General features: G+C 40.6%; 1 protein-coding gene across 2 annotated transcripts in view; it reads left to right on the plus strand.

Moving 5' to 3' along the window:
* Positions 1 to 7,694, plus strand: part of LOC136856108 (uncharacterized) — a 140,928-nt gene extending 133,234 nt beyond the window's left edge. The window contains exon 4 of one of the 2 annotated variants that reach the window (XM_067133767.1): positions 7,518 to 7,694. In XM_067133767.1, coding sequence (XP_066989868.1) covers positions 7,518 to 7,676 — 159 coding nt within the window. In that variant the 3' untranslated portion in view covers positions 7,677 to 7,694. The remainder of the gene's footprint in view (positions 1 to 7,517) is intronic. The other variant, XM_067133760.1, reaches the window with a different exon arrangement.
* The last annotated feature ends 5,890 nt before the right edge of the window (positions 7,695 to 13,584 follow it).

The raw sequence follows: 13,584 nt of genomic DNA on the forward strand, positions 1-13,584 counted from the left end.
CGGTGTTTATTTAATTATACTGTAATCATATTATAATTGTTATGATGCATGATCCTAGGTTAAGGTGTACTGTTACCGCCGGACTGGCTCCGGCGGTCCTTAACTTATCATTATTCATGTATTGTATATTATCTTTATTTAGTCGGAGTCTCTCCGGCGGGTTCCTGATTGACTGCAAGCATGCTCCATCACCCATATTAGGTTAAGGTATCTTATCTCCGTCGGCCCTACTCCGGCGAGCCTTAACTAGCATACTCATGTATCATCTATCCACTTACAGATGGTACGCTGTCAGGAGCCTGGGTGTACGGCGGTCCTCCAGCAGCCCTGCGGCCATGTGGTGTGCCGCTCCCACGCCGGCTGTGCGGTTCGCGTCGGGGACCTGATCGTCTGGCACCCAGACGGCTGTGAGGTGTGCTACGCTCTGTACGAGCAGGTGTTGGATGAGTTGGTAAGCTTCAAGCCGCTAACCTTTTAGTCTCACTTTGACTTCATGGCTTATATTGATGGATATGGCGGTTAGAGATCGTTTTAGTAAGCTTTTCTTTTCTTTCAGTCTGACCGTAGTTCCTGCGACTCTTCGCTGTCAACCCTGAAGGTCTGGGTCGGCGGGTTTGGGAGGAACGTCCCGTCGGGGAAGCCCTACATCCTTTCAGAGGGGATTTGCAATCTCCTCTACCCCGGCGCCCGGATCTCAGCCGCAGTTCCGGCGGAAGTAGCTGCCCCCTTGATAGAGCAGATCCGGGAGGAGATGCAGCCCTCCCAAGACGACAACATATGCGGAGAGGTGGCGGAAGAGGTGGCGGCCATCAATATAAATCTGGAACCTATGAACGTCGAGCCGGACCAGGTAGAAGGTAGGGAGGAAAGTGGGGCAGGGGGAGCGAGTTCCCTTTTCAATTCTCCTTCTTCCTCTTCTTCTTCATTTCAAGGTTTCCAGAAATCTGCTTACCTTGAGGACAGATCGAGGTCTGCTGTCCCCAAGGTGAAAACCTTGAAAACGAAGGGCTTATCCAAGTCCTCTAGGCTTCACAGGTCTAGTCCTGTAGCTCCCTAGAAGTCGTCATGGGCTCTTAGTCCGGTGGCTTCAACTAGTAAGGCTACTCCCCCTGCCAAGGGGTCGAGATCCAGGGCGGTTAAGGCGAGTCCCCCTCAACCTAACTTTGACCCTGAGGCTTTTGCAGAGTTTCTCTTGCAGAAGCTTGACGAGAAGGTTGAAGCCAGGATGAATGACCTTTCCTCTCAGCTCGCTTCGAACTGGAAGACTTCAGATGATTCTTGGAAGTCTTTAGCTGAGAGGATGCAGAACCAGGAGAACTTGCTCTCTGGGTTTATGCGCTCCGGAGTGGCGGCACAAACGTACGCTGTTCCGGATGCCTCCAGTCTTCCTCCCTTTGATAAGGGAAACCCTTGGCATCTGGCTCTTCATGCCCCTCGGCATGAAGATACTCTTACCATTGAAGGTTTGGGTACACGCAGGTTGGAAGAACTGGAGTTCTTCCCACCCGACCTGGTGCCTCCCTACCCAGGCTACGCCAGACTCACGGAAGAAGCTTGGATCAGATCAGACAAGGTCCCGAAGGAGACAGTTATTTTTCCTAGGGACCAAGCCCAATCCGCCTTGGCGCGCACTCTCACGGAGTGGGAGGCGGAGAACACTAAACTTACCCCCTTCAAAGGGACCTTCACTATGTTCTCGTTGGGTGATGCTATCCCTACCCCCTGTATGTCTAAGGTAGCTCAGCTAACTTGTCAGGCAGGCATCGAGGGTAAACCGCTGCCTCAACTCCGGGAGACAGATCCCACTTTCTCGTCTTCCCGTAGGTTGAATTGTTTGGTTGGGAGCTCCAGCCACGTTCACGGTGGGCAAACTCGACCCGAGTGCGCTTCATCCCTGTTCAGTGAACAGCTTCCCAAGATTCGGAGGCTCTTCTAAAAGCTGAATTCGAGGCCAGGTGCAGATTGAGTCGCTCCATGCATTCCTTGTGTCTGACAGAGGCAACAGCGGTGACTTACAATGAAGAACCTCTCTTCCAGGTCCTAACCAAATCCCGTGGCGGGATTCCAGGCGGACCTGCACGACTTTATTGTGGCGAGGATGAATTGCCGTAAAGCACATCTTTGCGGACGCCACCATAAGGCATGAACCCAATAGGCTCATGAAGAGCTCTATTTGGGGCACCAATATCTTCCCTGAAAGTGAAGTGAACAATGTCCTGGCGGAAGCAACCAGGGCAAATCAAAACCTCCGCTCCCGCTGGGGTCTTCCCTTCAAAAGGAAGGCCACCGAGTCCGCCGGTCCTCAAGCTAAATCAGGGAAAAGGTTCAGGAGGTACAAAAGACCTCACACCCAGACCATGCTGCAGGCTGTACCGGTCTCCCAGGTCGGTCAGCCTTCAACTTCAAAGGACCAGCCTCAACAACAGTTTGTGCTGATGCACCCTGCTCAGCATACCCTTGCTTCCCCAACCTTTGTGACATCTCCGGCTTTCAACGCCTCGTTTGAAAGCCAGGGGGTGTTTCGTGGCTTTAACAGGAACGCAAGGGGAAGCAGAGCCAGAGCCTCCTTCAGAGGTAGGGCTGCGTCACGTTCTCTCGGGGAGAGGAGGCCGGGGTAGTAGAGGAGGTAAGCCCTCTCCCGTCCAATGAGTCTCCTCAGGTAGGCGGGAGGTTGTATCTTTTTCGGGACCGATGGACCGTCAGTCCGTGGGCCCACAGCATAGTCTCCAAAGGTCTGGGATGGAGCTGGAGCAGAGGTCCTCCTCCGCTAGTCAGATTCCATCAGTCCCCATCCAAAGCCCTCCTGGACTTTGTAAAGGACCTGCTTCAAAAGAGGGCTATAAAGAAAGTGAGACACCTGAAATTTCAAGGCAGACTGTTCAGTGTTCCGAAGAAAGGCTCCAGTCAGCAAAGAGTAATCTTAGACTTGTCTCGTCTCAATCTTTACATTCAATGCGACAAATTTCGCATGCTTACAATCTCGCAGGTGCGGACCCTACTTCCCCGTGGAGCCGTCACCACCTCTATAGATCTTTCAGACGCCTATTATCACGTCCCGGTTGCAAGAAACTTCTCTCCTTACCTAGGATTCAGACTGGGAAAACAAGCTTACTCATTCAGAGTCATGCCATTCGGGCTCAACATAGCGCCCAGAATCTTCACCAAACTGGCAGAAACAGTAGTTCAGCAGTTACGGTCCCAGGGGATCATGTTAGTTGATCACGTGGACGATTGGATAATTTGGGCATCCAACGCTGAGGAATGTCGGAGAGCAACAGCCATAGTGATCAACTTCCTGGAATCCCTAGGCTTTCAAATAAACAGGAGAAATCCCGCCTAGTTCAGGAGGCTCGATTTCAGTGGCTAGGAATCCAGTGGGATCTGGACTCACACAAACTGTCTCTTCCGCCAGCCAAAAGGAGGGAAATAGCCAAAGCCACCAGGCAGTTCCTCAAAAACAGGAAAGAGTCCTAGGTTCTCTTCAGTTCGCATTTGTTACAGACCTGCTTCTGAAAGCCAAACTGAAAGACATAAACAGAGTGTGGCGGAGACGAGCCAACAACAGACTCAGAGACAAGGTGTCCCTAATTCCGCTAGTGTTGAGGAAAAGACTTCGGCCGTGGTCGACAGTCAAGTGTCTATCAAGGTCAGTACCTCTCCAGTTTCCTCCTCCATCATTGGTGATCCACACGGACGCTTCTCTGAGCGGGTGGGGAGGATATTCCCAACACAAAAAAGTTCAAGGAACGTGGTCCACTATGTTCCGCCAGTTCCATAGCAACATTCTCGAAGCAATGGCAGTATTTCTAACTCTGTAAAAACTATGTCCATCCAGGCAGATCCATATCAGCGCAGTAGTAGTGCATTGTATAAACAGGGGGGGCTCCAAGTCCAGCCGGATCAATCAAGTGATGATAGCAATTTTCTCCTTGGCAAGAAAGCACCGTTGGCATTTATCAGCCACCCAATTGGCAGGTGCCCGGAATGTCATTGCGGATTCTCTGTCCAGGACAACTCCGCTGGAGTCGGAATGGTCTCTGGACAAAACATCATTCGAGTGGATTCGACGTCAGGTACCAGGTCTCCAAGTAGATCTGTTTGCCACAGAGAGCAACCACAAACTTCCATGTTACGTTGCTCCCAATCTGGACCCTCTTGCTCACTCCACAGATGCGATGTCAATAGATTGGAACGTGTGGCAGAAAATCTATCTGTTTCCACCAATAAACCTGTTGATGAAAGTTTTGCACAAGCTCAGGTCATTCAAAGGTCAAGTGGCCCTGGTGGCACCCAACTGGCTGAAGAGCAGTTGGTTTCCTCTTCTTCTAGAGTTGAAACTCCGGTGTATTCAAATACCCAGGCCAAAGTTGACTCAAATAGTACAAACTCGGACTGTGTCAGCTTCCTCAAGAATTCTAAATGCCCTGGCTTTATGGGCTTCATGAAATTCGCTGCTCAGAGAGATGCTAATATTGATCCTGTTAATACATTGTTCTTAGAATCGGATAAAAGGGACTCTACTCTCAGACAGTATGATTCAGCAGTTAAAAAGTTAGCATTATTCCTGAAAGAATCTGAAGCTAAAGTGATGACCACGAATCTTGCAATCACCTTCTTCAGGTCATTATTTGAAAAAGGACTGGCCTCTAGTACTATTACTACAGCAAAGTCGGCTTTAAAAAAGATATATTTACATGGTTTCAATATTGATTTAACAGACTCATATTTTTCATCAATCCCTAGAGCATGCGCTCGGTTGAGACCAGCAACCTGTCCACACATGGTTTCCTGGTTCTTAAATGACGTACTGAAATTAGCGTCGGACACTGATAATGAACAGTGTCCATATTTGAGTCTGTTAAGGAAAACGTTATTGTTAATTAGCCTAGCTTCAGGTGCCAGAATTTCTGAACTGTCCGCTCTCTCTAGAGAACCAAACCATGTTGATTTCCTCCCGTCAGGAGAAGTTCTGCTATCCCCGGATCTCAAATTTTTAGCTAAGAATGAAGATCCACAAGATAGGTGGTCCCCTTGGAAGGTTATCCCCCTTCCACAGGATCCATCCTTATGTCCAGTCACTACTTTAAAGGCTTATTTACATAGAACTTCTAATATAAAGTCTGGTCCTCTTTTTGTCAGGGAAAAGGGAGGAACCCTTTCCTTAAAGGCCATCAGACAACAAATACTGTATTTTATTAAACAAGCTAACCCGGACTCAGTACCTAAGGTTCATGATATCCGAGCAGTGGCCACCTCCACTAATTATTTTCATAATATGAACTTTGAAGATCTTAAAAAATATACGGGTTGGAAATCACCATCAGTATTCAAACGCCACTATCTTAAATCTCTAAGAGGCCCTAAAATTTTCCACAGTGGCTGCAGGAAGTATTGTCCCTTCTGCCCTAGATTAACATATGCAATCTTAGTTATCCAGTCCCTTTCCTCTCTCGCCTACCTGCCTCGTTTACTTACCTTGCCGTCTATTCTTAGGTCAGGCACGCTTCACAGCCTGACTCCTGACCATGTTGTATATTACCATTATTCTCTTTTGTTAGCATTTAAGTGTCTTGGTATTAACCAGTATTTTGTGTATACATGCCCCATGTTATTGACCATGTCTTATCCTGTATTATTAATCATGTCCTATTTTGCTACTTGGATAATTAAACTCAGTATTTACTGATAGTTTTATTTATCTCCATCACAGTAGTTGTTAAGGGGTTTCACCAAGCTTGTATGATTCTCTGTTACTATTTCACTGGGTGACACAGGTCGAACCCAGAAAAGGGATTTTGACATAGGAAAAATCAATTTCTGGGGGAAGACCTGTGTCACCTGGTGACCCACCCCTATTCTCCTTTCCCCCCCTGATTGACATACCAAGCTTGGGGAGAGGGTGCTAACCTGGAATGAGGCTAAGATGGCGGCTGAGGTGTTGGTTGGCGGGCGATGGGCGTTGGGTATGCGACGGCCCCTCACTTTCCGGGATTTTGGGATTGGAGATCTCTACAGGGCAGAGGCCTGTGGCAGTGGCAACACTCACCCTTTGTGTATACCGACATCTATTTTTAATTAATAGATGAGCGAACTGAGGGTAGTAACCTCAGCATTCTAGATAGCTTTTTTCTCTGGTATATATAGCAATACTTATACCTAGAAATGTGCTTGATGGAACCAATTTCACCGGGTGACACAGGTCTTCCCCCAGAAATAGATTTTTCCTATGTCAAAATCCCTTTTTTATAGGATTGGCTTTACTATATTTTATACTGGCTCAAAACCATCACATTCAACATATGCATAACAATCATAATCATAGTTGATACATAGACTTAAAAAGTAGGCATCAAGTTTCCTTTTGGAAACCCAAAATTAGGTATGTTGTATTAGGATAAAAAAGTGTAATACTTCTAATAATGAACTCACAATGAGAAAAAATTTGTTACCTTTAGCCTAACTACAGAATTCTGAGACTAACCTCTTATATACATTTGAAATGGTAACCATATTCAGCATACTTGAAAGCCAAAAATTAAAGGCTTTAAATCTTGTAAAAGCTATCTAATACAACTTAGACTGCTGACAGATCAACAGGTGGTAAAAGTATATACAGCTTAGCATTAAACTTGCATTAAAAACCACAGATTCTTCCCATAATGAAAGTATTAGAATCTGTAGTGGGGTTTTCTGGTCCTTCCAAATCCCTAAAAGTTAGTAATGGTGAAATACCTCTATCTCTCTGACAGTGATCTGGTAGCAGTGACAAGTACAAATAAAAATACAAGCAATGATTTAGATGAAATTGACATATACCTAAATAAATGTTCATTATTGTCCTCATTTAGAGACTTATGAACTGTTATACTGTATAAAGTTCCTCCTATACTAAAACTCACCTCCAATTTGGGTCTTGTAAAAACTTAATGTATTCATTCATATGTATTTCTTCATATTTATTTAAACAATATTTGTAATAATTATAGTATTTGTTCATATTTATTTAAACAATATGTTTACTCAACACCATAAGAAACAGGCACCTTGACCCATAAGACACAAAGATCCACATACTTAATTTATTACAGACACCCATGAACTCCGTATGGGGCTTATTTGTTGTAATGTTGTGATAAGTAGACCAGTTCTTACTCCCAACAAAGCTGCTTTCACAGCAGAGGTGTCAGCAGCAGTATTATCTGCAGTAGAAATTATGAAGAGTATGTCATCAATAGAGAAGTTTTCAGCAACTAAAGAAATGCTTTTACAGATATTGGGAGCTATTTTCCAAAAAAGTTTATTGTACATGCTAAATTATACTGGTTGTATAGAATAAACGAAAAAATCCTTTAGTTTACACCTTTGAGTTGAGATTTTTTACCATCTGTCAGATTAACTATTTGATGATAATTAAAATATAGTAATACAGTTGTCATAATATTACAGTAATGATGGTAATTCATTGTTTCAGCATATTGCATGTATATAAACATAACTTTTCATGTCCCCTTTTACAGCTTACAAAAAATACAAAATGGACTGAAATCAAGACTGTAAGGATTTTGAGAAAGGATTTGAAGGCAATGAATGATATAACTTGCATCCGAGGATTTATTGTCACAGTACCAGAAGATAGCCATCATCAGAACCATGTCATTGGTCTTGTAAGTATTTAAAAAACTGTGCATATATAAATTTGGCTCTCTCTCTCAGTTTTTTTTGGCTCATGGTTAATGCTGAGAGATGTGATTGGGATATGATTCAGTAGATGACAGCATTCACGAGTTGTTTTCTCACCTGTGTATTTCTCCTGCTACAAGGAGGATACCCATCTTGGTTATGCCTCTAGTCTTCTTCAAAGGCTGGCTGACATCACAGGTTAGTGGTTAGCTGACATTGCATACTATTTGAATTTATTTGGAATGAATCTTACCTACTGTTAAAGTTAGCTTGTATCTGCGCCATTAGGTGCGATCGGCATTCAACAAAAAAAAAATAATGCTTGGCTAACCCGCTTGGACTGACTGTAATCACCTGTTCCCCACCAGGTGGCACTGGAATGTTTACATTTCTTGTTAGAATTCTTCATGCCGTGTCCCTTATGCAAACAGTGTGAATCGGTGTTATTAATAATTTTTATGATTTTTGGCTGACTTTCTCCTTTACGGTATTGTTCTTGTTTTCTCTCTCTGCATTTTGTCATCTACAACAAGCAGACGTGAAAGCATTAGACTGTATAGGAAAGAGTGTGGGAACTCTCGGTTGTGGATGGCAGCCATATAGCCTATGTGTTAGCCTAGCTGTTGAGGCACAAGTATGGTTTTCTTGATGTGAAGATAGTGAGTGATCTGATGAGAGGATGGATATTTTGTGAAGTATTGTAAGATTCTAAGGCCAATAGATTACATTGACAATTCATTAGGGCACACCATAAGCCTACTTAGTCTTTTCCTTTTGTCTTCCAGTGTTGCTTCTCCTCCTCCATTAGCCTACCTGGTAGCCTAGGTTAACTCCTCTCTCACTCCTGCTCTGCCTTCTTTTGCTTCCTAAGTGGTTCAGTACCAAGCACTTTCACGTTTATTAACGCATCGTCGGGGCACGAATGAGACAGATATAAAGAAGGTTACAAAGTAAACAAAAAGAACAAGAATACCAGATGGTCAGTTGTCAAAGGGTAATAAACAGAAAGAGAATCCAGGATAATCCGGGATCGAGCTGTCACAAACTGAACCCAAGACCAAACAAAAAGAAATACTAAAGTTTAGGCTTACAAAATCCAAAAGCATGTATAACCTTGAATACCAGATGGTTAATTGCCAGGGGGTAAAAATCAAAAGGTTAATCCATGGCAAATCCGGGATCACGCGGGATCACGCAGTCACAAACTAATCCAAATATATACCTAACCATAAGGCAAATGGAATCTTACCCATTCATATTGCAGAAACATGTATAAAAATGAATATTAATTTTGCATATATTTATCAACAACTTTTTTAATTATGAAGGCATCAAGTTTAAACAAACCAAGACTTAAATTCAGAACACTTTCATTATTTGACTTAATAAAACAAGATTCGATGATATTCCTTTTAACTGTGTCATTGCACGGGACTAAAGGTCTTGCTTTACTCCAGTTAATAGGATGATCTAAATTTCTCATATGTACGAATAACGAATACTGCATTCAATATTTGGCCAGTTCTCACAGAATATTGTTGTTGTTTGATTCGTTGTGAAAGTGATTTTCCAGTTTGTCCATATTATATTTTATCACATTTTTTACAAGGAATTTCATAGATGCAGCCAGAAACATATTTAGGAGAATTTTTTATCACTAAACTCTTAACATTAAAATTACTGAAAACAACATTTATGTTGAAAAGTTTTAAAATCCTAGGAATTTGTAAAAACCTTTCATCATACGGTAATTTGAGAATATTATGCTTGCTGAATTCAAGTTTGTTATTAGTTAAATAAAATGTTTTCCTAGCTCTTTTCCATGCTACATCTACAAAGGTCTTTGGGTATTTAAGTTTCAAAGCAATATCATAAATAGTTTTGATCTCAGCATCAATGAACTGCGGGCTACAAACACGTAAAGCCCTTAAGAACATTCCAGAAAAAGACAGAGTATTTAACATTTTGATGGTGATTGGAATAATAATGAACAAAAGAGGCAATGTTAGTTGATTTTTCGAAAAGACTGAAAAGGTGAAATTTCTATCATGTCTATGGACAGTTACATCAAGAAAATTCAATACAATGTCTTTCTTCCTCTACAGTAAAATTTTATAGACAGGACTAAATTATTTAGCTTAACAGAGCAATTCCTGGAGATTTTTTCGTGAACTGGCCAGATACAAAAAATGTCATCCATACCTAAACCATATAACTTTTCAGGGCAAAATTCTTGGTAAAATTTTGTCTCCAAATTCCATGTAAATATTGCTAGGACAGAATGAGGATTACCACGCCATACCAAACTTTTGTACAAAAAATTCCCAGTGAAACAAAATTTACTATCTTTGATACATAACCATAAACTTTGTGAGGGTTTGCTACAGTTAAAAGAGTCATAACTCTATGGATTAAGTTTTGGTGTTTCTTACAGTGACCTGAGCCGAGTCAACATTTCAAAATCATTTTGTTATTTGGAAAACCTAGTCACAATTTATGTCCTGATGACATCAATATTTGTAAAGGTATTGTGTATGGTGCTATGGTTAAGCCTTCTTCCCCAAATGTACCCGTACGATTTCTCCAGGCACATAAAAACCTTAAAAAAGACGAAACATTGCAAGTAACAAAAGGCAGATAAGTCTAATGCAGTGGTAATAATGAATAAGTGACTATGCAAATAAAATAATGGCATTATTGAATGAGAGTGAAACACGAAACCGAGGTCAGATCCTTCACAGACAGTTAACTCTCATTTTAGCACGCAAATTAAATCCATTTTAAAGGACTCTGACCATTTAATTAAACAGTTTACCACTCAATTGCCCCTCCTACCATATCTCTACGGTTTAGTCCAAGACGCACAAAATCAATAACCTATTAGACCAATCATTAGTTAAGCGAGCTCAGTTTCACGTATAACTTATCTAAATGGCTTATTAAAAATTCTTACACATTGGTAGGAAACATTTCTAATACAATTATAAAAAATATTAATCTCGACTTTATAGACAAATTGAATAGTTTGAATTTGAAATTTGATTTTACTATGGTTAGTTTTGATGTTGTCTTTATTTACAAAAAGTGCCTGTAGATTTTTACTGAAATTTTTAGAGGAAGAATTAAAAGTTATGACATTCCTAACAGCAAACCTCACAAAGCTTATAAGGTTATGTATCAAGATAGTAAATTTTTGTTTCAATGGGAATTTTTTCTACAAAAAAGTTTGAATACAATATGGGTAATCCATATCTCCTGTCCTTAGCAATATTTACATGGAATTTTTGAGACAAAATTCTTGCAAAAATTTTGCCCGAAAAGTTATATGGTTTAGGTATGTAGATGACATTTTTGTATCACAGCCATTTACGAAAATCTCCAGGAATTTCTGATTAAGCTAAATAATTTAGTCCCTTCTATATATATATAAAATTTACCGTAGAGGAAGAAAGTAATTGTAATTTGAATTTTCTTGATGTAACTGTCCATAGACATGATAGAAATTTCACCTTTTTCAGCCTCTTTTGTTCATTATTATTCCAATCACCATCAGAATGTTAAATTCTCTGTTTTTCTGGAATGTTCTTAAGGGCTTTACGTGTTTGTAATACAGTTCGTGATGCTGAATCAAAACTATTTACGATATTGCTGAAACTTAAATACCCAAGGACCTTTGTAGATGCTAGCATGGAAAGTGCCAGGAAAAAATTTTATTTAACCAACCAACAAGCTTGAATTCAGCAAGCATGATATAGGTACTGCATTATGATGAAAGGTTTTTATAAATTCTAAATTTTGAAGCTTTTTCAACGCAAATGTTATTTTCAGTAATTTTAATGTTAAAGAGTTTAGTGATCAAAAATTCTCTAAAGATGTTTCTGGCTGCATCTATAGAATTCCTTGTAAAAAATGTGATAAAATATATTATGGACAAACTGAAACACTTTCGCTTGAATTAAACTTAACCCCAATATTCTGTGAGAACTGGCCAAATATCGAATGCATTATTTATTACATATGAGAAGATTTAGATCATCCTATTAACTGGAGTAAAGCAAGACCTTTAGTCCGTGCAATGAGCACAGTTAAAAGGAATATCCATCAGATGCTTGTTTATTACGTCAAATAATAAGTGTTCTGAATTTAAGTCTTGATTTGTTAAACTTGATCTTTAATAATGAAAAAGTTGTTGATAAATATAGCCGTTAATATTAATTTTTATACATGTTTCTACAGACGTTGAATGGGTGAATTCCGTTTGCCTTATGGTTAAGTATATATTTGGATTGATTTGTGACCGCGTGATCTGGATTTGCCGTGGATTAACCTTTCTTTTTAACCCGTGGCAATTAACCATCTGGTATTCAAGGTTATACATGTTTTGGATTTTAATAAGCCTAAGCACAGTAGTTCTCTTTAGTCTTAGGTTGGTTGTGACAGCTCGATCCCGGGATTATACAGATTAACTTTTTCTGTTTATTACCAGCGACAGCGACCATCACCTGGTCTTCTTGTTCTTTTGTTTACTTTGTAGCCTTCTTTATATATGTGTCTCCATTCATTGCCCCCGATGATGCGTCAATAAACGTGAAGGCGCTTCGTACTACTGAACTTCTGCCTGTCTTTTCCTGTAGGATTCGCTTATACACTGAAATCCATTCATCTACTGTGATTTTTAAGCATAATATATGTATGTATGTGTATGTATGTACGTATGTATATAACATATATATATATATATATATATATATATATATATATATATATATATATATATATATATATATATATATATATATACTATATACTCCCATAGGCGTCCAGAGAAAGGAACTCGATACAATTGCACTGTTAATGGTGGTGTCACTGAAGTAATTATATGCCTCCGAGATGGATGGAAATGATTTTACATTCTTGTTCATAAGAACAGACTCACTAAATTTCTTCCAGTCTGCTCCATCTACCTTCCATTTGGGAGGTGACTCAGAGGGCTGATTCTTAACTGTTTTTATACGAATTGGGAAGTGGTCACTCCCATTTGGATATTCATTTACTGACTATTCATAATCAATGTGAACACTAGATGAGCAAAAGCTCAGATCGATAGCCGAATAAGTATTGGAGTAGATGTTATGGTAAGTCATGGCTCCATTACTGAGTATAGTGATATTATGATCATCCATAATATCCTCCAACATCCTACCCTTGGCATCTGTCGTATTCCCACCCCAAATGGGGTTGTGAGCATTGAAATCGCCAAGGAGGAGGAAAGGAGTAGGAAGCTGATTGACCAGTAAAGAATATCATTATAAGTGAAATCCAAATCAGGAGGAAGATAGATGGAGCAAATTCCAATTTGCTTGTCTAAAATGAAAGTTACTGCTACAGCTTGGAGATGATAGCAAGGAGTGTTGCAACGACTTATGTGCAATAATCGCTGCACTTCCCTTAGCTCTATCTCCGATTGGTGGTAGAGAATTATATATGCTGTAATTCAACCCTTGATTATATGTATTGCTTTAGCTTAGTTTCCTGGAGCGCACAATGCCTGGGCTATGGTCACGGAGCAATACCTTCAGCGCTCTTCACTTCAGGCCTAAGACCTCAACAGTTTCATTGTAGTATTGACGTGAAAACTATTTTTTGGGCTTGGTGGAAGGCCCTTTGAATGGAGCCTTCCCATTTACTCTCTTTTGTTTATGAGTATTATCAAGAGGTGATTTGAAAAGGACTGGTCTTGACAGGTTTGGGTTATTATCTGTTGATTTACTGGTGTCATTTCGTTTCCCTTTCTTGTCAGTTTGTTTAAATTCAGGCTGGGGTTCTTGCATTGAGCTTAGTACTTTGTATCTGTTACTAAGTAATGTGTGTTTAATTGGAGGAGAGGATGAGGGGGAAACGTCT

This window comes from Macrobrachium rosenbergii, chromosome 3, assembly GCF_040412425.1.
Source record: "Macrobrachium rosenbergii isolate ZJJX-2024 chromosome 3, ASM4041242v1, whole genome shotgun sequence".
NCBI lineage: Eukaryota > Metazoa > Arthropoda > Malacostraca > Decapoda > Palaemonidae > Macrobrachium > Macrobrachium rosenbergii.